The sequence below is a fragment of the Meleagris gallopavo genome, chromosome 12, assembly GCF_905368555.1.
Source record: "Meleagris gallopavo chromosome 12, MGAL_WU_HG_1.1, whole genome shotgun sequence".
NCBI lineage: Eukaryota > Metazoa > Chordata > Aves > Galliformes > Phasianidae > Meleagris > Meleagris gallopavo.
The window spans coordinates 656,323-672,939 of record NC_139415.1 but is presented as its reverse complement, the minus strand read 5'-3'; the positions used below and the strand labels follow the sequence as shown (position 1 = coordinate 672,939).

Below are 16,617 nucleotides of genomic sequence, written 5' to 3'. Positions count from 1 at the left end.
ATGCAGGCAAGACTGCACTCTCCTACAGACGCGTGGAGTAAGCTGTGGTGTACTTTTTGGCACATAATAAACACGTTGCAGCAAAAAAGCCCTCTGTGCTCCCTTCTTTCTGCCCATGTGCACCTGGGGGATGGGCTCTCTGCTCCCGGGTTAAAGTTGTTGTCATCTCCTGGAGGTGGAGACGAGATAACTCTGGTTCTGTGAGTGAGGCGGATACCGGAACAGGACCTGGGAGATGCAGTTTCAGGCCCTGGGCCCGAGGCTCCAGCTGGAGCTTGCTTCTCAATGAGGCTAATGGAGGGCTGCTCCCCTGCGCTCAGCCCGCTGAAGGGCTGAGACCAGCTGCGCATGCTCCATAGGGGCTCCCGGGTTTCTGATATGAGGGTGGCCAGTGCCCTGGGGTGCGGGGGGCCCTTGGTTCCCTACACGCGTCTCCTTCCTTTCTCAGGCTTGGCTTTAGGGGGCTGGTGCTCATTAGCCCCGTTGTGGTGGCTGGCAGTGGCTAACGGTGCCTCTGGGCCGCAGAGCGGGGTGGGAGCCCTGTGGCTGCTGGGGGTTGGGCCGTGTCGCAGCCCTTAGCGCCGCCGGGAGGCTTGTAGCGCCGAAACGGGGCCTCGGGGCCGCTGGGCTCGGTGACGAGGCCGTGCCGGCCGCTTTCACGCAGCGCGGCCTCCGGGGGACGCTGTCGGTGCTCGACGGGGACACGGCGAGGTACCAGGCCACGCCCCCTCAGGGCCTCCGCGGCAGCGCGGTCCTCCTGCCCGCCAGGGGGCGCTGTGCGCGCAGCGCGCTTCCGGCGTCCACTCCCGCTTCCGGCCGTCCTTTACGCTCTCTTTCTCTGCGGACGCCGCAGCCATGGTGAGTCCCGGCCGCCGCCATCCGCCGCCATCGGCCGCCGGGGCGGCTCCTCGCGGGGCTCCGGAGCGCGGGGCGGGATGCCGGGGGGCGGCGGGCTGTAGGGGCGGAGGGCGGCTGGCGAGCGGCGGTGCGTGTCCCCGCAGGGACGCGTGAGGACGAAGACGGTGAAGAAGGCGGCGCGGGTGATCATCGAGAAGTACTACACCCGTCTGGGCAACGACTTCCACACCAACAAGCGCGTGTGCGAGGAGATCGCCATCATCCCCAGCAAGAAGCTGCGCAACAAGATCGCGGGGTGAGGCCTGGGGGGAGCGGAAGCCTGCCGTGCTCGGCCCCCGGGGGTCAGCCCGGCTGTGTGTGTCTGTCTGTTTGTCTGTCACCCCGTCACGCCGCCTGTCCCGCAGGTATGTCACCCACCTGATGAAGCGCATCCAGCGGGGCCCCGTCCGGGGCATCTCCATCAAGCTGCAGGAGGAGGAGAGGGAGCGCCGGGACAACTACGTGCCCGAGGTGCGGCCGGCCGCGCTCACGTGGGCTCGGGGCTGGGGCTGCGGCATGGGGCTGTTTAATGAGGAGCGGTGCTTTCAAAGCGCCGGGCTGTGGAGCGCGTCCCCGAGGAGAGACTCCGGTGAGGCCGGGTACGGGGCAGAGGTGGGACGCACCGCAGCCCAGCGCGGCGTTCCCTCGGGCGCTGCCGGCTTCGTTTAGTCGGCGCTGTTGCCGGCCGGAGGGCGCTGCCCTTCCTTTTCTTAGCTAAAAGTAAGCTCGGTAACAATTCCTCGGCGCACAGCACGGCCCGAAGCCGCCGTGCAGCAGATGTCGCTGAAGGGCAGCCGTGGTTCGGTCTCACGGCACACCCACCCCGCGGGGACCCCCGCGCTCCCCGAACCTGCATTCGAAAGTGATCGTGGTCTGCTGCGTGGCCCGGTCATTGATAGTGCAGGGAGAGGAACCCGAAAGCGTTTCCCGTGTTTGGTTGGGTCTGTGCCATCCCTCCCAAACCCTGTAGCGTTCGGACATCGGCTTCCTGCCCCTCTTCCTGATCTCCTGTTAGCTGCTGTGCTGCACAAAAGCAGCCTTCAGTCTGATTGTTTGTGCTCTTCAGTTCTCCTAGTTTGCTGGTGTTTGGTTTGCTTATTTTAAATCTGAGAAAGCAGATAGTTTTGTAGGCTGGGATGGAGTGATGAGCCCGGTGTCTGGGTTTGGTGTAATTCCTCACTCCTGGTGTCTGGAAAAGAGCAGCACTGTGCAGCTGCTCTCAGAGCCCTTGGGTGTCAGCTGTGTCTGCTGCAGGGGGCTGTGCTCAGCTGCAGATGGGACAGGATGCTATGAAGCTCACAGCTCCTGAGCAGGGAAGGAGCTGCAGGCTGAACCTACTTGTTGTTTCTTACTGGTGTGGTGTAGCCTATAGTGGAAGGGAGCGCACAGAGGTTGAGGTCTGGAGAGGAGAATTGTGAGGTGTTTTGATTGGGTTCCTCTTGGCTCACTCTGGTGGGGGCAACGAATCGGCTCCCCCCCACGGCACAGCCAAACTTCTGCTGTCTCGCCTTTGTCCCCAGGTCTCTGCTCTCGATCAGGAGATCATTGAAGTGGACCCGGACACCAAGGAAATGCTGAAGCTCCTGGTGAGTAGCTGAGGCCACCCTGCGGCCTGGTGGAACCAGCCCAGGTGGTGACCATGTCCCTAGCAGTGCTCCTGGGGCTACTGACAGACTGGAATGTTCTGTCCCCGTGGCTGGGAGGGCTCTGCCTCCTCCTTTGTTGGGCCTGGGCACACCGCTGACCCCAGGCTCTTTTTCAGGACTTCGGCAGCCTGTCCAACCTGCAGGTCACGCAGCCCACCGTGGGGATGAACTTCAAAACGCCGCGAGGCGCTCTCTGAGCCACTCGTTATGTTGCTTTTACAATAAATGTGGGAAACCAGCTCGGCCTGCTCATTCTTTCAAAGCCCACGGTGGGGAGGAGCGGAGGGCCTCCCTGGGTGCTGCATCTGAGGTGTCACGGTGTGAGGAGGACTTGACGCCTTCCTGGTTGTTTGGGGTGAGAGTGCAGAGCTGTTGCTTGGCAGTGTCCTTACTGATGTTAGGGTGGTGGTGCGCGGTTGGGAGAAGGCAAACATGGAGTGACCTCAGAGCCTCCCAGATTTGAGTGGGAAGCTCACAAGGTCGTGCTGTGCCAGAATAAAAGCTGTCTTTCTGACCATATCTCTCAGTGCTTAGATGGAAGAGGAAAAGTCTCTTTGTGTTTATTTCTACAAGGGGAGTGAACTGAGCTGAGCAATGTGCTGTCGGGGGATGGAAGCCCATATGGAGACAGGCCCTGAAGCCCCCAGGAGGACCCCCCATCTCCTACCACTGTCCCCAGAGAGGGCTGCATTCACCCCACAACTCCCATCCTGCTGTGTGGAGGACCTACCAGTCCCTGCCATGCTCCTGGGTCCTCCAGCAGATAAGGGTTCTCAATCTGTTTCCTTCCCTACTTTTTCCATGATCAGTGTCTGCACTTGTGTTCAAGCCTGTGGTTTACGTGGGTTTTGCTAAGGAGAAGATTGGAGTCTGTGCTCAGAACCCACTCAACCCACAGGGCTCCCTGGAGGCCCTGGGCCAAAGGGTCTCCTGACCATTGGCAGCCATGGGACACATGTTAAGTACCCACACAAATGAAAAGGCAGAGGATTTGCTCTTTGGGGGATACACCTGTATTTATGTTTGCTGTGGAAGTTGCTTTCAATAGTTAGGAGAAAAATGTTTACAACAAATGCAGGCAGGTATGTAAAGTGTACTGAGCTGTCAGCAGAATAAACTAAACATGGATAGCTTAGAGCTTCCTCAAGCACCGCAGGGATTTAACTTGGAATTTGCAGCTCAGTATCACCAATCTCTTCACTATGTCACTAAAATGCAGTGATAACAAAGGCTGCCCCCTGGAATAACGATCAATCTGCAGGAAGGTAAGGAAGGCAGCATTACTTGCAGCAACCACAGGGTGCTGGTAAACAGAACTGAACTGCCATAGCTGCTGATGGTGTTTGGCAGCACTCAGTTAAGGTTTTGTTGAGAACAGCTGCCTGTTACTTAGAATTTTTTTAGTTTTCACATCAGAGCAAAGGCTGATTTCATGATGAACCCAGTAGGCGATGTAACCCGCGGTGCCAGGAGTGAAGTCGTGTAGCTCTCCAGTGTATTTCCTCATGTCATGGGCAGAGGTGTAGCCTAGGGATGGAAAGTGCTGCTCTAAAGCCCAGAGTTACTCTGTTGGGTGAAGTGAGAACTATGGAATGTGGGAAGTGTTCAGGTGCAATCCCAGCTCTGCCCTCAGTTACGCAAAGGCTGGCTGTGCTCTCAGGAGTTTGTAACAACTGGGAATACACATCAACATCCAGGGGCAACCCGGGACGATGGACCTCCATACCTGCATGATTCTGCACCAGGGATTGCACACACCATGCAAATCAGAACAGTGAGCAACGAGCAGTGCAGAGCCATCAGGAACAGCAGTGTCAATAAAACCCAAGACAATCTTTTGGGTGAATTTTGGCAGTTTCAGGGTCTGGCAGGTAGAGAGCAATCCCTGGGGGTGGCCCTGGCTCCACCAGCATCTGCAACCATTTCCAGGCTACCTTCCACTTCTTAGAAGCCTACCCAAGCTGCACATTACCTGTCACCATGTTATTTATTGGGTATTCCTGGAGTGCATGGCATGGAGCTTCTTCCTGGCTGGATGCTCTTGAGCCCCTTTTTCCTTCACTGCTGTGTTGGGAGGAATCGTGTGTTACTCTGTGCTGGGTATCTTCTAACAGATGAGGACACCTCCAAGTCCCCTTGCTATGGCCAGAAATACCTTTCAGGTAGGTTCTGTGCATCCTCCCCATCTCCTTGCTCACACTCCTTGCTCACTGTCTCTGGTTCATCAGACAGATTTTCTTCAGGCTGTGATTATCAGTGCAGAGTTCATTTAAAATGGTGCACCATTCACAAGAAAGTTTTCAATCCAGCAATACTTTTTGCTTCAAACGTACTGAGAAATTACCTCAAGAAGACAGCATGCAGTGGGAGCTAAGTGATTTGGAAAGAAAGCCAGAGTCCCAGAATCTTAGAATTGGAAGGGCCCCCCCGAGCCCCACCCCTGCATTGGGCTGCCTGCCCCCAGCCCAGGCTGCCCAGGGCCCACCCAAGGCCTTGTCACCGCTGGGGATGGGGCACCCACAGCTGTGGGCAGCAGCACTAGAAGCTGACACAAGTTGTTACAGCACCTACGTGGGGTGTTTCTCACATACCTGTTCCACAAGGGAATCATCCATCTGCTCCCAAAGAAATCTACCTATTTTTCTCCTGATTTCTGCAGTGAGCAAAAAAATAAATGAGTGTAACAGCAGCCCAGCAGCTCACTGAGCAGCACTGAGCCCTGAGCAGTGGGGCACCGATTCCTCAGCCCTGGGGAGGAGGCATCGCTCCCAGCAGAAGAAATCACCCCTCGGAGCAAGGGGATGGGGCACTGCCCCTCACCTTCCTGCAGGCAGATGGGGGGCAGCACGAAGTGCCCCAGAGCCACGGGCTGCTGCTTGGCAGTGCTGCTGTTCAGCCATGCCGAGAGGTAAGAGGGATGGAAGACTGTAGCTCTGCCATCCAGGTACTCCAGGCTCTCGTGTATGCTGGGAAAGAAAAGGGGTGGTTTCTAAAGGTAAGCACAACTACAAGCCAAATGGAAGAAGCTTTGGCTCTGGTCAGCCTGGAATCAGCACTTGTGTTCTGTTATCTCCTGCTTGTTTCAGTTTTGTTTTGTTTTGTTTTGTTTTGCCTGTGGTTACTTCCCTGTTTGTCCCATAGCCCTGGGATGGTGCCAACTGTATTTCAGACCCCAAGCTTTTGTAGCAGGTCTGTCCCATTGCCTCCATTTACCCAGCTACAGGTATCAGCTGGTTCTGCACAGAGGTCTTGCACAGCACTAAGTCCAGGCAGGTTTTATTTCTGCTGGTGTGAATGCAGATGGATCAGCTCCTGCCTTGCTCTGTTCTCCCATAAAAAGTCATGTCAACAGCCACACAACGCCATCCCCATTGCTGGGGAACATCAGCGTTAATGCAAGTATTGACATCAGCTGAACTTCCACTGCCTTTTGCTCCCCATAAACCAGCAGTGCCCCTCCAGCACACCATCAGCGAGCAATGGAGATGGCAAACCCCAAACAGGACATTCCCAGGTGTGTGCTGGGCACAGGGGGTGGCACTAAGCGGGGACAGAACCAACCTGCGGGTATCGGGGTGAGCAGCATCGCTGCTGAAGAGATAGTCAGCGTCCTGCCAGCGGGTGAGCAGCCCTCCGCCAGCCACTGCAGGAGGAAGAGCGGGCTGAGGACGAAGGGGAAGCCCCGCATGTCACACAGCCCGGTGTGTCCCTACACACCGCAGACACCCATAGTGTCCTCGGCCCTTAACGCACCCCCCACCCCAAGTGGTCCCGGCTTGTGCCCAACACAACACACCCTCGTGCCCCACTGCGTGAGTGCAGCCCAGCTCACTCCCACACACACCCCAACGCGTCCCCACACATTCCCACACTCCACTGTGAATCCCCCACCTCATTCAATGCCCCCCCCACCCCAGCGTGTCCCACACACCCCAAGACAGCCCCACGAACTCCCCTGCACCCCCAGGGCTCACCCCACAGCTGCCGGGGGCCAGGCTGGACGCTGTGGGAGAACCAGGCCTGGCAGCCCTTAAACATGGCGGCGGGAAGCTGAGGGGCAGCGGCGGGAAACGCTGAGGGGTAAGAGGAAGGGGGGGGGGGGAAGGGAGGGACCCAAGGATGGGAGTGCAGCTTTCCTGCCAGGAATGTTCAGACCAAACCCTGCTTTCAGGTATTTTAATCTGAGGCGAAGAGCTCGTCAGCAAATGATGCATCTTTGAGTAAAGCGTGGTTTGGAGCAAAGCAGAAAGACAGAGGTTTGCATACGTCTTATTGCTCAGCATAGACAGTGCAAATATAACAGAGCAGTCTACAAAACAAGCCAGAACTGCGTCAACCTCGAGCAACACAATCTTCATCCATGAAAGCACTGCAATAAATCACCCCACCCAGAGCTGAGATCTGCACCCACCAGGTACAGCTGGACCCAGCAGGACGACGTTACCAGAACAGCCTCCCACGGAGCCAGAGCAGCACTCAGTTTGGGTAATGCCTCCCCAGGCAGCTCACTGTGCCCTGAAAATCATCATTTAATCTTTTCTGGTTTTATTAGGTAAAACTTGTGTACAATTCACACCGGTGAAGAGCTCCAACAGAGCTAATTGGCAGTGCAGATACTGAGAGCTATGTGCTCAGGTAAGTCAAGATAGAATACTGCTCCAAGTCAAAGATACTTTAACACAAGCTCCAGCAATTGTTTATAGAGAACAGCTGTTACAGAGTAGGCTTTACTGATTTATTGCTATTAATTATTTTCCTTTCCTGAGAATGCACAGGTTTCAGAGTTGTGAATTTGCAGAGTTATGCACAAGTTTCAAAGGCATGAATTTGCATTATAAATTTTCACAATTCCAATCCCAACCAGCTTGCTTTGCATCTTCCTTCATCCTAAGCAATAGGTCGGGATATCTTCAACAGCATCTCCGTAGCTGCAAAACATCTGCCACTTGCCTAAAGGCTGCAAGGCAGCACCCCCCCCCCCCCCATTTCCCACCCCCCCCATCCCCCCACGCTTTTCCAGGTACACAGATTTCAGAGCACTGCTGCTAACCCTAGGAGGAGCATCCTAAAAGAAGGAATTTCGTGATGAAGATGCTTGCTCTTTGCCATCCTACCCAGAAGTGCGATGCAAAGAAAGGACAAAAGCTCAAGCTCATTTCCACTTGGAATGCAGAATTCTTCAGACCTGCATGGGAGAGAGGAGACTGATATCAGTCGCTCTGTGCACTGCTTCAACTGCCTAATTATTTTTTAAGAACCTGTTCTTCCAATGCAACCATTTTTTAGCTTTCAAGCCTTTCCAACCTCTCAGTATTACAGGCTTTTGTGCTGCTAATTAAGAATACCCTTCTTCCTCCCCTGCTCACCTCACCCCTATTTTCTCCCGTTCCTGAATATCAACACCCCTCCCAGCCTTTGCAGGAAGAGCTCAAAAGGATTTTGGAAAACAGTGGCAGGTAAAGCACTGTGATCCTTCTGCATCTCAAGAAGGAAAGCCCAAGAGTTCCCTTCCTGCCCCATCTTAAAGTTCACGTGACTCATGACCCATGACTCAGCCTAAAAATGTTTGTTCCCCGAGCTAGCTGGGAGGGAACATTCCTGGAAAAGGCTCAGCTCCCACCGTCAATATTTAACCAGCCTCAAGCAGAGTTCTCAGCAAAGGAGTTTCAGTTTCAAGCTGCACTGCAATTCTTTCAGCTATTCCACATCTCTGCAGTTTTCTCCATCATGGGTTGGGCGCGCTATTCACACCAGGCTGACTCCCATTTCCTGCCATGCCCACCGCAGGCTAACCATCCTGCCTTCCCTGAGGTGCAGGGGATTTCCAAGCAGGGGAACTTCCAGACCCATGATGCCATTCTCCTGGCTGGTGGGGAGGAAAAACACTGAAACAGGCAGTAACAGCTCATATTGGTGCCTGGCAGATGTGCCAAAGAGCTCTGCTCCAAGGGACTGCTTTCTTCTGGGAGGAAAAGCAGGGCTCTCCTAGGCTGGGTGTGGATGAGCACTGGTTGTAATATTAAGCAGACAGAGCTTCACAACAGCCCTGTTAGCTGTCAGTGGGAACACAAGGGATCGTTTTAGTTGTTCATCCTGCTTGTTGGCTCTATGAGCTATTTAGGGGGCCTGCCCTTACCCGCAGGACGTCACTCACCGTGCTCACGGTGGGCACAGCTCAGAATTCGGGATCTAAGGAGAGAAAGAAGCGACGTCAGGGCCCAGAACGACGGGGCTCAGGGCCACGGGCGCTCAGCACCGCCGGAACGGCCCTCGGGGCCGGGGCCTGCAGCACGGAGAGGAGGAGGAGGCAGCCATACCCCACTTGTAGACCTGCGGCTCCTTCAGGGTCTCGTGGTCCACCTTGCACGTGTAGACGGCGTCGCTGCTGGGCGTGAAGTCGGCGTACACCAGGCGCTGAAAACTCCAGTCGTCGTTGAAGGACATGTCGGAGTACTGCGCGCCCTCCATGGGCACGCCGTCCTTCATCAGCGTGATGGAGATCTTGGGCGGGTGGAAGCCGGCCGCGAAGCAGTTGAGGACATTCTTGGTGCCCGCGGAGGCGGGGAAGCGGGAGTACACCTGTACCTTGGGAGTCACTGCGGGGACATGGGGGTGCTGAGCGGGGGGAGCCCCGCACGGGGAGCGACCCCAAAGGAGGGATCAGCACCCCGCGCCCGCGCTCCCGCCCGGCCCCGGTACTCACGATCGGCCTGCGCCAGCCCGAGCAGGGCCACCAGGGCCACCAGCATCGCCGCCGCCGCCGCCGCCTTCCCCATGGCTCCGCCGTCCGCTCCGCTCTGCGCTTCTCGGGGAATGGCCCCGCCCGCCGCTCGCTTACGCCCGCCTGGACTGCAGCCAATGGCGGCGCGCTAAGCCCGCCGCGTCACCGGTCTCCGGGCAGAGCGGAGGTGTAGAGGTTACCGAGCCGGAGCGGGGCGGCCCACGGCGCCTGCGCACGGCAGGAGCACGGTTTTCGCTTTCGCTTTCTCTTTCCCGAAAGCGGATGGGCGTGGCCTAACTTGTGGGGAGGGGCGCTGCGCATGCGCACTGCGTCGGTGGGCGGTGCCATGAAGCACGGCGCGTGCGCGGCAGCGGCAGCGCGGGAAACCGTAAAAGGCGGCGGGCGGGGCAGCGCGGCCCCGTAGAGGGCGGCGGGGGTGGCGGGGCCGCGTCATGGCGGAGGGCGGCGAGCCCGTGGTGAGTGCCCGCCCCGCCCTGCCCTGACACGAGGCTGTCCGTGCTGCCGCTGCGTTCGCTCTGAAGCCTACCGGTGTCCCCGCTGCCGCCTCTTTCTTCCCTCAGATCCTCGAGGACTACCTGCTGGTGGAGGATGCTCCTCTGCTGGAGGAGATGGCCGAGGAAGACGAGGAGCTCGACCTGTACAATGAGATGACGTTTGGGCTGGGTAAGGTCAGAAGGAGCTCAGATTTGGGCTGACCGCCAGCACCTGTAGGGCAGAAGATGGTGGGGGCAGTGAAGAAGGTGGTCCTCAGCAGGGGCTGAGCTGGGGGGTGGCGGCATCTGTATGCCCTCAGTGTGCTCTGCTTCTTCCGTCAAGACCCTGACTCCACCGAGGAGGATGCCGCCAAAATCCCGGTGCCTCCAGAGAGGAGCCCTGAGCTGTTGGAGCCTGAGGAACAGCCCCAAGTGGTGGAGGGGCAGCCACCAACAGAGGAGCAGGGAGAGCTCCAGGGTGAAGGTGGGACGGAGCCAGAGGCTGAGCAGGTGGGCTCTGAGGAGGAGGAGGCAGAAGATGAAGAGCAGGGAGTTGAGGAACAGGAGGATGAGGAGGAACCCAACGACTTGGGAGACCCAGCAGTAATGAGAGCTGTACAGAGCAAGCCTACACTGGAGGTGATGCCTGGTTGGGGTGGGAGGGGACCCTGAGTGAAATCCCTGGGGTCCCCCAGTGCCCAAGCAGAGTCAAGCAGGTGGTGTGATCCTGCTGCTCCTTTCTCCATCTTTGTACTGTGGACTGTGTCCAATGTGGGGCAACGGGTGGTTCTGGGAGGTAACAAGGTCATGCCCGTGGTGCTTTTGCAAAGTGTACATCACTAACTGTCCTCTTTGCACTCAGAGCCAGGACTCAGCGGTGCTGGACAGCAGGATTGGCTCCAACTGGGCAGAATTTGGCCAAGAGGATATGGTAAAAACATTCCTTCCTCATTAGTAGCAGAGACTGAGTGTCTCCTGCTTCTCTCCCTGTGCTGATCTCTGTTTGTCTTCCAGCTGGCAATGGACCCCATGGCATGGGGCTCCTGCCCCAGCAGCATTCCACCCCATCACATGCTAGAGGTGTGTCCTTGGGCTTTCCCTGTGTGTCCCTTATGGTGCGTGTGTCCCTTATGGTGCTGAGCTGTCAAGGCTCCATTTCCTTCATCTACCTCCTCCTCCTCCCACAGGACAAAGCCATCCTGCAGGTCCTGGAGAGGCCACCTACTGCCACCAACATGGCCCTTGACTTCCTCGGCTCCCCTGTACAGAGGGGGTATGTAGGTTCCCCACGGCACAAGCGCCCTGACTTCAGAGGGATGTCCCCCAAGTCTTTCCCACAGCACTTCCTCCAGCAGGTACAGGTTTTCAGAAACTCTTGTTTTGCCCTTCCTCTGCCTTCCCTGCTCCCAGAAGCTGTCCCAAGCTCTGAGATGCTTCTATGTTCTATGGGACCTACTACCAGGCTGGGATTTGTGGCTGTGCCTGGCTGATCCCAGTAACATCTTATTCCTGCAGCAACCTCTGATACCGTGCTCCACATCCTCTCCTCGGCCCTTCCCACCACCCCGAAGAGCCTCTTCTTTCTTTGCTTCCAGCCAGGTAATGGAGAGAGCTGTTGGCCACCACCACTAACCCCACAGATGGTGCTATGTCCTGGAAGACACTTCCGAGCACTTCTCAGCATCTCTCCCAAGTGGCAGCCTTTGCAGCTCAGTTTCATCCTAGGCACTCTTCTTTATCTTTGATGGGAATGGTTGTAGCTGTTGCTTTTTAAATACATTTATCCTGATGTTCTTGCACTGGGCCTGTTTGGTAGCACGTTGGAGCACCTTTGATGGATTTGGGCTGCACCAGGCAGTAGCATAACATTAGAGTACCCTTGCTTTGCCCAAATATGGGAGCACAGAATGTGGCTTTGGTAGAGCCCAGCCATCCCTCCAGGTGGAGACAGCAGGGTGTCCTGCCATCTGACCACTTTTCCCTTCCTTTCCAGTCTGCAGGTTATATGTCTCCAGGCCCTTTCAGTCCCCTGTCGCCCAACATTGGCACTCCACCACGGTCTCTCACCATGCACTTCGGCCCAATGTCTCATTCTCTGGATTCCTCTGTCTTCTTCAGCCCCTCCACCAGTGGCCAGCTCAACCTCAGGTAGCAGGGATGGCGTGTGGGGTGCCTGCCTGGGGATGGGGGAGGGGTGCTGCAGCCCTTGTAGAAGCTGGTAGCTTCGTGGGGGTGGCTCAAGTGTGGGAGCTGAGCTGTGGTTGTGATGGTGAGGAGACATCTGGTCTGGGTGAGGCCATGATGGACAGCCATGGGCATGTCACCATCCATTGTCTGAAGGTCAAGGGAACTGGTGGCCCTTGTGGCACTCAGCCAAGACCTGTCCGAGTGGTGTCCCAAAGGTCTGTCAAGAGATGCATTGGAGCTACTGTATTGTCTTCAGTCCTCATTGTCCTTTTGCAGTGTGCCCAGCCACCTCACTCAGCTGCACCCACAGCACCAGCGCATCCTGACCCAGCGGCAGCAGCAGGGTGGGACATTGCAGAGGTATGGGCTTTACAGGAGAACTTGGGGGTGCCTCAGGGGGGGCTCTGAGTGCTCACATTAGGCTGTGATCTTCCCTGTGACAGTGTCTCCCCCAAGAAGCTGTGGTCCCCTAAAGCTGACCCTTGTGCTGGGCTGATGACCTGCAAGGAGAAGGACTGGGTTGTCAAGGTGGAGATGATCCAGCTGCAGAGTGAGAACTTGGATGATGATTATTACTACCAGGTGAGCTGCTTCTGTGGGGTCCTGTGGTCACCCAGCTCCTTGGAGCTACGCATTCACACCTGAGGGAGCTGGAAGATGCAGGGGCTTGAGGTGCTGAGCCCTGTGCAGGAATGGGGCAGAGGAACTCGGATGGTCCTATGTTGTCCTTCTGGCTGCCTGCAGACCTACTACCACCGGCTGGAGCGCAAGCAGGCAGAGGAAGAGCTGCTGGGTGGACGCAATAAGCAGGAGCCCCCCAAGCTGGTGACACCATTCATCCAGAAAGTGGAGACCTACAATTCTGGTGAGGGACTGTTGCTGGGGCTGGGATATGGGGCATGGGACATACTTTTACCACGCTCCTGCTCTCTTCCAGTGGTGCGCATTGCTGGCTCGCTGGGCCAGGTCGCTGTATCCACTTGCTACAGCCCCCGGCGGGCCATCGATGCTGTGCACCATGCCCTGGTTGAGGAGGTAGGTGGAAGGGAACACCGGGCTCCAAGCTTCCTTCCATGTCTTTAGAAGTTTAGGAGTGATAGGAGCTATCCTGGCTCTGGGTGTTGGATGGGGCATGCAGTAGGGCTGGGTGTCAGTTTTATGGGATCAACAGGGTGGGATGGGACAGCCGGTGATGGCTGTGGCCGCTGTGCAGGGTTGGTCTTTGTCCTGAAGCCACTTTGATCCCCAGGGAACAGCTGGCCCAGAGCTGTGCTGGCAGCGGTGTCTGGTGCTGGCTGTAACTGTGCCTTCCTTTCTCCCCTCCTGAAGGCTGCGGGGAGCCACCGACTTCGAGCGCTGCACAGGATTGAGAGGGTGAGTGGCTGCGGCCATGCTTTGTGGCATGCTAGGATGGAGCAGAGGCTTGTCCAAGGAGCTCTGTGGGGGAGGTCTGCTTGGATGTGGGGGGTTTTGAACATTCAGCAAATGCTCCAAGCTGGCCACTTATCCCTTGGCATTTCTTTAGCTGTTTCTGCAACTGCTGGAGGTGGAGGAGATGCAGCGGAAGATGTCCTTAGCCACAGAAGAGCAGGAGCACAAGACCCAGGAAGTGGGACGGATCTACCAGGCCCTGAATATCAGAGCCTGCAGCAGTGAGGAGTAAGATATGCTGTGGTGAAGTAGGAGTGGGCAGCGTGCCCCTGGTCCTAGCTGTGTTCCCTGTAATCATATGTAATGGGATTCTGTCCTCTGCATGTCACCATAATTTGTGGTGCCCCTATCTACAAACCTTGTCCTCCACTGAAGATGTGTGGGAGTGAGGGAGATGTCAGTTCATCTCCTAAATGGGCAGAAGTCTCTCAGCGTTTGTGTCAATGGGAGCCTTCCTCCCTAGGGAGGCAGAGGATGAGTTCCTGCAGGTCTTGTGTGTTCGGAAAGGCAAGAAGCTCACAGCACGGCTGCTGCCCCACCTGGCCCCAGAGCAAGCAGAGAAGATCCTGCTGACCATCACTCACCACCTGCCCTTCCTCATGAAGAAGGATGCGCCAGATGAGGCGAGCACCTCCACTCTGGGGCAGGGGGTGCTGGGTTGCTTTCTTCTATCTCTTTTCCTGGAGCTGGCTATCTTGCTAGGTCTCAGCAAGGCTGGGAGGATGGTTGGGTTGACATGGGAAGAGGGCCTATGAAGAGTAAGCTCAGAGCTTTGGTTCCCCTGTTGAAGTGGAGAAGGAGGAAAGTTGCCAGGAGGTGTTAAGGTAGTTCTGGTGGACATGTATCCCTAGGATGTGTGGTGGTCCCTGCACCACCTCTAACCCCTGAACGTGGGGTATAGGCATTAGGGCTAGGAGTCAAGGATGGGGATGGGACTGCTGTGGGTCAAGCAGTCTCAGATCCCTGCTCTCCCCTTTGCCCTGCCCAGTCTCTCCCCCTACTCTACGGCCCTTTGAATGAGGTGGTGGGCAGGATGACCTTCAGCAGGCTCATTGAGGTCCTGCAGGAGATGACCAGGACCCTGCCTGAGTCTGCCGAGCTTCCACTCACTATGGCCTTGAAGAACCAGGTAAGTTGGTATCCCCACTATCCAAAAGGCACCACAGATGGACAGGCAGCTATGATGCAATTCCTGATGTATCCCCACAGTTTGGCATCTCCTTGCTCTACTCCCTGCTGAGCCGTGGTGAGGGACTGTTGTCCTCTGAGACACCACTGGAGCCACACATGGGGGACTTCGAGACATGGTGAGGAGATGGGACCTCATAAGCATGGCTGGGGTTGGCTGACCAACGCGGTACTCACTGTCCCTTTGGTGTCCCCAGGACAGACACCGTATTCCTGGTTGCTCGGGAGCTGTCACAAGTGCCCAAGGCTTTGCTGGTGGAGCCACTCTTTTTGCCCAGCAATCTCCTCTCACTCTTCTGCCGCTACCTGGACAAGCAGACTGTCCACCACCTGGAGGCCAAGATGGAGTGAGTACTGCCTGGTGCTGCCTTGTAGAGAAAGGGCTCTGTTGGGACCAGATCTCTGGGAAGAGAAGTGGTAGATATGCAAGTCTGCAGACCCCCACTATGCTGGAGGACACAAGTCCACACAGAGCAATTTGCCCCCATGATGGTCCCTAGTGCTGTCAAGCTTGTGGTGCTTGCTTTGACTTGAGCAGATCTGATGTGCTCTGTGTGCATCTTTCTGGGATGAATAAAAGTGGGGGCAGAAAGCTGGGGAATCCCCACTGCAGTCTGGCTGGGCAAGCTCTAGTGGTGGCTGGGCAGGTAGGCTCCTGGTGGCTGGCACCAGTGTGATGTGACAAACCTGATACTTCAACCTTGCTCCTTCTTCACAGGTGCTCCCCACTGTCGGCAGAGGCTCCCATGCCATGCTAGGCCCTGAGAGTGAGACAGGGCCCAATGCAAGGACTTTGAGTTTTGAAGCAACCACAACTCGGGTGCTGGGCACTTTGGGTGAGCTGTGTGCTGGCTGGGAATGTGGGTAACTTATTTTGGCCTCACACCTTGCAGCAGCGCTTGGCAGGTGCTGAGGCCACTCTGCACTGGGGCGCTGGGAGCACCTGCAGGGGGTGAGTGTGTATAGCACTTGAAATAAAATAAAAAGGTGATTAACAAGCGCTTGGAGCTCCTGTTGGTGGCCTCTGCTGTGTGCGAGTAACCTGGATCTGATAGAGGCATTGCTGGAGCACGGGCCTGGAGACCCAAGTTGGGGACAGAGAGGATCCAAGAGTGCAGAAAAAACAGGGAAAACCCAGAAGGAAGCTAAAGAGAATCGAAGGAAAAAGGCAGTGATGAAAATGGATGTGGAAGCGGTGGAGGGTCAAGAGCTTGCATGGATCTGAGTGGCAGGGAGGAGATGAGCAGAGAATGGGGAAAGGTCTGCACACAGGAGGGGACACAGTGGGGTATCTGTGTGCACAGGAATTGCAGTCTGAACACATGGCTGAAGACAAAGCCCCTCTTATGCTGAGGGCTTGAAGGTGTCATGATGGAACACCTTGGAGTTTACAGCATCATCTTTCTGTTATTTAAATATGACTACGACTGTCACAAGCTTACTCCCAGGTCTGCCTCTAGGACCAAGGGGTGTCTAGCTATAATATCTTAGGGTTTAGTTATCTTGGTGGTGGCTGCCTGACTTCTAGCTGTATAGTGGCATTTCTCCTAATCCTATGGGGCGGCGACATAGAATTGCAGACTTCTGGGCTGTGAGGGCACACTGCTGGCTCACTGCCCGCTGCCATCCCCAGGTCGTTTTTGGCAGGGCTGTGCTCCATCCTTACACCCCCAGCTTGTGCTGATAGGTGTTCCATGACCCGGATGCACACCTTGCACTTGGCTTTGTTGAACCCCCAATGAGGTTCTCCTGAGCCCGTGGCTCAGCCTGCCTGGGTCCCTCTGGAGGGCATCTGTCTCATGCACTTGGATAACTGGCACGTCAAAAATAGTTCAGGATGCCTGTATTGATGCATCTGGCTGTTTGTAGCACGAAGAGAGGTCAAAACTGAAGACCCAAAAGCAGCTTCAGAGCTCTGATAAAGTCTTTGCCTCGTGGCACAAAGGAGGACGGCAGCAAGGCTTCCGAGATGAGGAGGCAACGTGTTGCTCTCTGTTCCCTGCAGAGCGCAGCCCGAGCGGGGGTGGGGGAGGTAAGGAGGCACAGGGGCAGC

At 56.4% G+C, this 16,617-nt stretch overlaps 4 protein-coding genes and 1 non-coding gene across 8 annotated transcripts; 3 read left to right on the top strand and 2 right to left on the bottom strand.

Annotated features, from left to right (window-relative positions):
- Nucleotides 1-636: 636 nt before the first annotated feature.
- RPS17 (ribosomal protein S17) lies at nt 637-2,781 on the top strand. The gene is made up of 5 exons (XM_085233525.1): nt 637-858; nt 1,002-1,153; nt 1,263-1,368; nt 2,418-2,483; nt 2,660-2,781. The coding sequence occupies exons 1-5, from the start codon at nt 856-858 to the stop codon at nt 2,738-2,740; spliced, it is 408 nt and encodes a 135-aa protein (XP_085089651.1). The 5' UTR covers nt 637-855; the 3' UTR covers nt 2,741-2,781.
- Nucleotides 1,746-1,877, top strand: LOC116217115 (small nucleolar RNA SNORA71). Its single transcript, XR_004161137.1, has one exon. It is a non-coding gene; the product is annotated as a small nucleolar RNA SNORA71 (small nucleolar RNA).
- On the bottom strand, nt 2,758-6,588 carry TERB2 (telomere repeat binding bouquet formation protein 2). Its single transcript, XM_003209310.5, has 7 exons — nt 6,518-6,588; nt 6,105-6,186; nt 5,364-5,509; nt 5,135-5,196; nt 4,699-4,787; nt 4,516-4,607; nt 2,758-4,070 (listed from the first exon to the last, which is right to left on the bottom strand). The coding sequence occupies exons 1-7, from the start codon at nt 6,579-6,581 to the stop codon at nt 3,901-3,903; spliced, it is 705 nt and encodes a 234-aa protein (XP_003209358.3). The 5' UTR covers nt 6,582-6,588; the 3' UTR covers nt 2,758-3,900.
- A 676-nt stretch (nt 6,589-7,264) lies between these two features.
- On the bottom strand, nt 7,265-9,408 carry B2M (beta-2-microglobulin). Of its 2 annotated transcripts, none has more exons than XM_085233524.1 (4): nt 9,247-9,408; nt 8,861-9,139; nt 8,680-8,732; nt 7,265-7,728 (listed from the first exon to the last, which is right to left on the bottom strand). In XM_085233524.1, the coding sequence occupies exons 1-3, from the start codon at nt 9,317-9,319 to the stop codon at nt 8,719-8,721; spliced, it is 366 nt and encodes a 121-aa protein (XP_085089650.1). In that variant the 5' UTR covers nt 9,320-9,408; the 3' UTR covers nt 7,265-7,728; nt 8,680-8,718. The 2 variants fall into 2 exon arrangements, with proteins under 2 accessions (XP_085089650.1, XP_085089649.1); XM_085233523.1 differs by having other exon boundaries at nt 8,698-8,732.
- A 133-nt stretch (nt 9,409-9,541) lies between these two features.
- Nucleotides 9,542-15,569, top strand: PATL2 (PAT1 homolog 2). Of its 3 annotated transcripts, none has more exons than XM_085233520.1 (19): nt 9,542-9,740; nt 9,846-9,948; nt 10,102-10,268; nt 10,621-10,689; nt 10,773-10,838; nt 10,946-11,113; nt 11,274-11,357; nt 11,752-11,906; nt 12,222-12,305; nt 12,389-12,527; nt 12,690-12,810; nt 12,883-12,980; nt 13,275-13,319; nt 13,471-13,604; nt 13,840-13,999; nt 14,365-14,505; nt 14,586-14,683; nt 14,762-14,911; nt 15,283-15,569. In XM_085233520.1, the coding sequence occupies exons 1-19, from the start codon at nt 9,717-9,719 to the stop codon at nt 15,320-15,322; spliced, it is 2,046 nt and encodes a 681-aa protein (XP_085089646.1). In that variant the 5' UTR covers nt 9,542-9,716; the 3' UTR covers nt 15,323-15,569. The 3 variants fall into 3 exon arrangements, with proteins under 3 accessions (XP_085089646.1, XP_085089644.1, XP_085089645.1); XM_085233518.1 differs by having other exon boundaries at nt 10,102-10,397; XM_085233519.1 differs by lacking the exon at nt 11,274-11,357 and having other exon boundaries at nt 10,102-10,397.
- Nucleotides 15,570-16,617: the final 1,048 nt, after the last annotated feature.

Bases quoted from the DNA above. Each gene is read 5' to 3' on its own strand.
- RPS17 (XM_085233525.1), top strand. The intron at 1,154-1,262 runs GTGAGGCCTGGG...CCTGTCCCGCAG, and splicing joins CTGCGCAACAAGATCGCGGG to GTATGTCACCCACCTGATGA. The intron at 2,484-2,659 runs GTGAGTAGCTGA...GCTCTTTTTCAG, and splicing joins AGGAAATGCTGAAGCTCCTG to GACTTCGGCAGCCTGTCCAA.
- TERB2 (XM_003209310.5), bottom strand. From the start codon at position 6,581: ATGTTTAAGGGCTGCCAGGCCTGGTTCTCCCACAGCGTCCAGCCTGGC. The intron at 5,197-5,363 runs GTGAGGGGCAGT...TGCTCACTGCAG, and splicing joins CCCCATCTGCCTGCAGGAAG to AAATCAGGAGAAAAATAGGT. The intron at 4,071-4,515 runs GTAATGTGCAGC...TTCCATCCCTAG, and splicing joins AATAAATAACATGGTGACAG to GCTACACCTCTGCCCATGAC.
- B2M (XM_085233524.1), bottom strand. From the start codon at position 9,319: ATGGGGAAGGCGGCGGCGGCGGCGGCGATGCTGGTGGCCCTGGTGGCC. The intron at 9,140-9,246 runs GTGAGTACCGGG...ATGTCCCCGCAG, and splicing joins CGGGCTGGCGCAGGCCGATC to TGACTCCCAAGGTACAGGTG.
- PATL2 (XM_085233518.1), top strand. From the start codon at position 9,717: ATGGCGGAGGGCGGCGAGCCCGTG. The intron at 11,114-11,273 runs GTACAGGTTTTC...TTATTCCTGCAG, and splicing joins CACAGCACTTCCTCCAGCAG to CAACCTCTGATACCGTGCTC. The intron at 12,811-12,882 runs GTGAGGGACTGT...GCTCTCTTCCAG, and splicing joins AGTGGAGACCTACAATTCTG to TGGTGCGCATTGCTGGCTCG.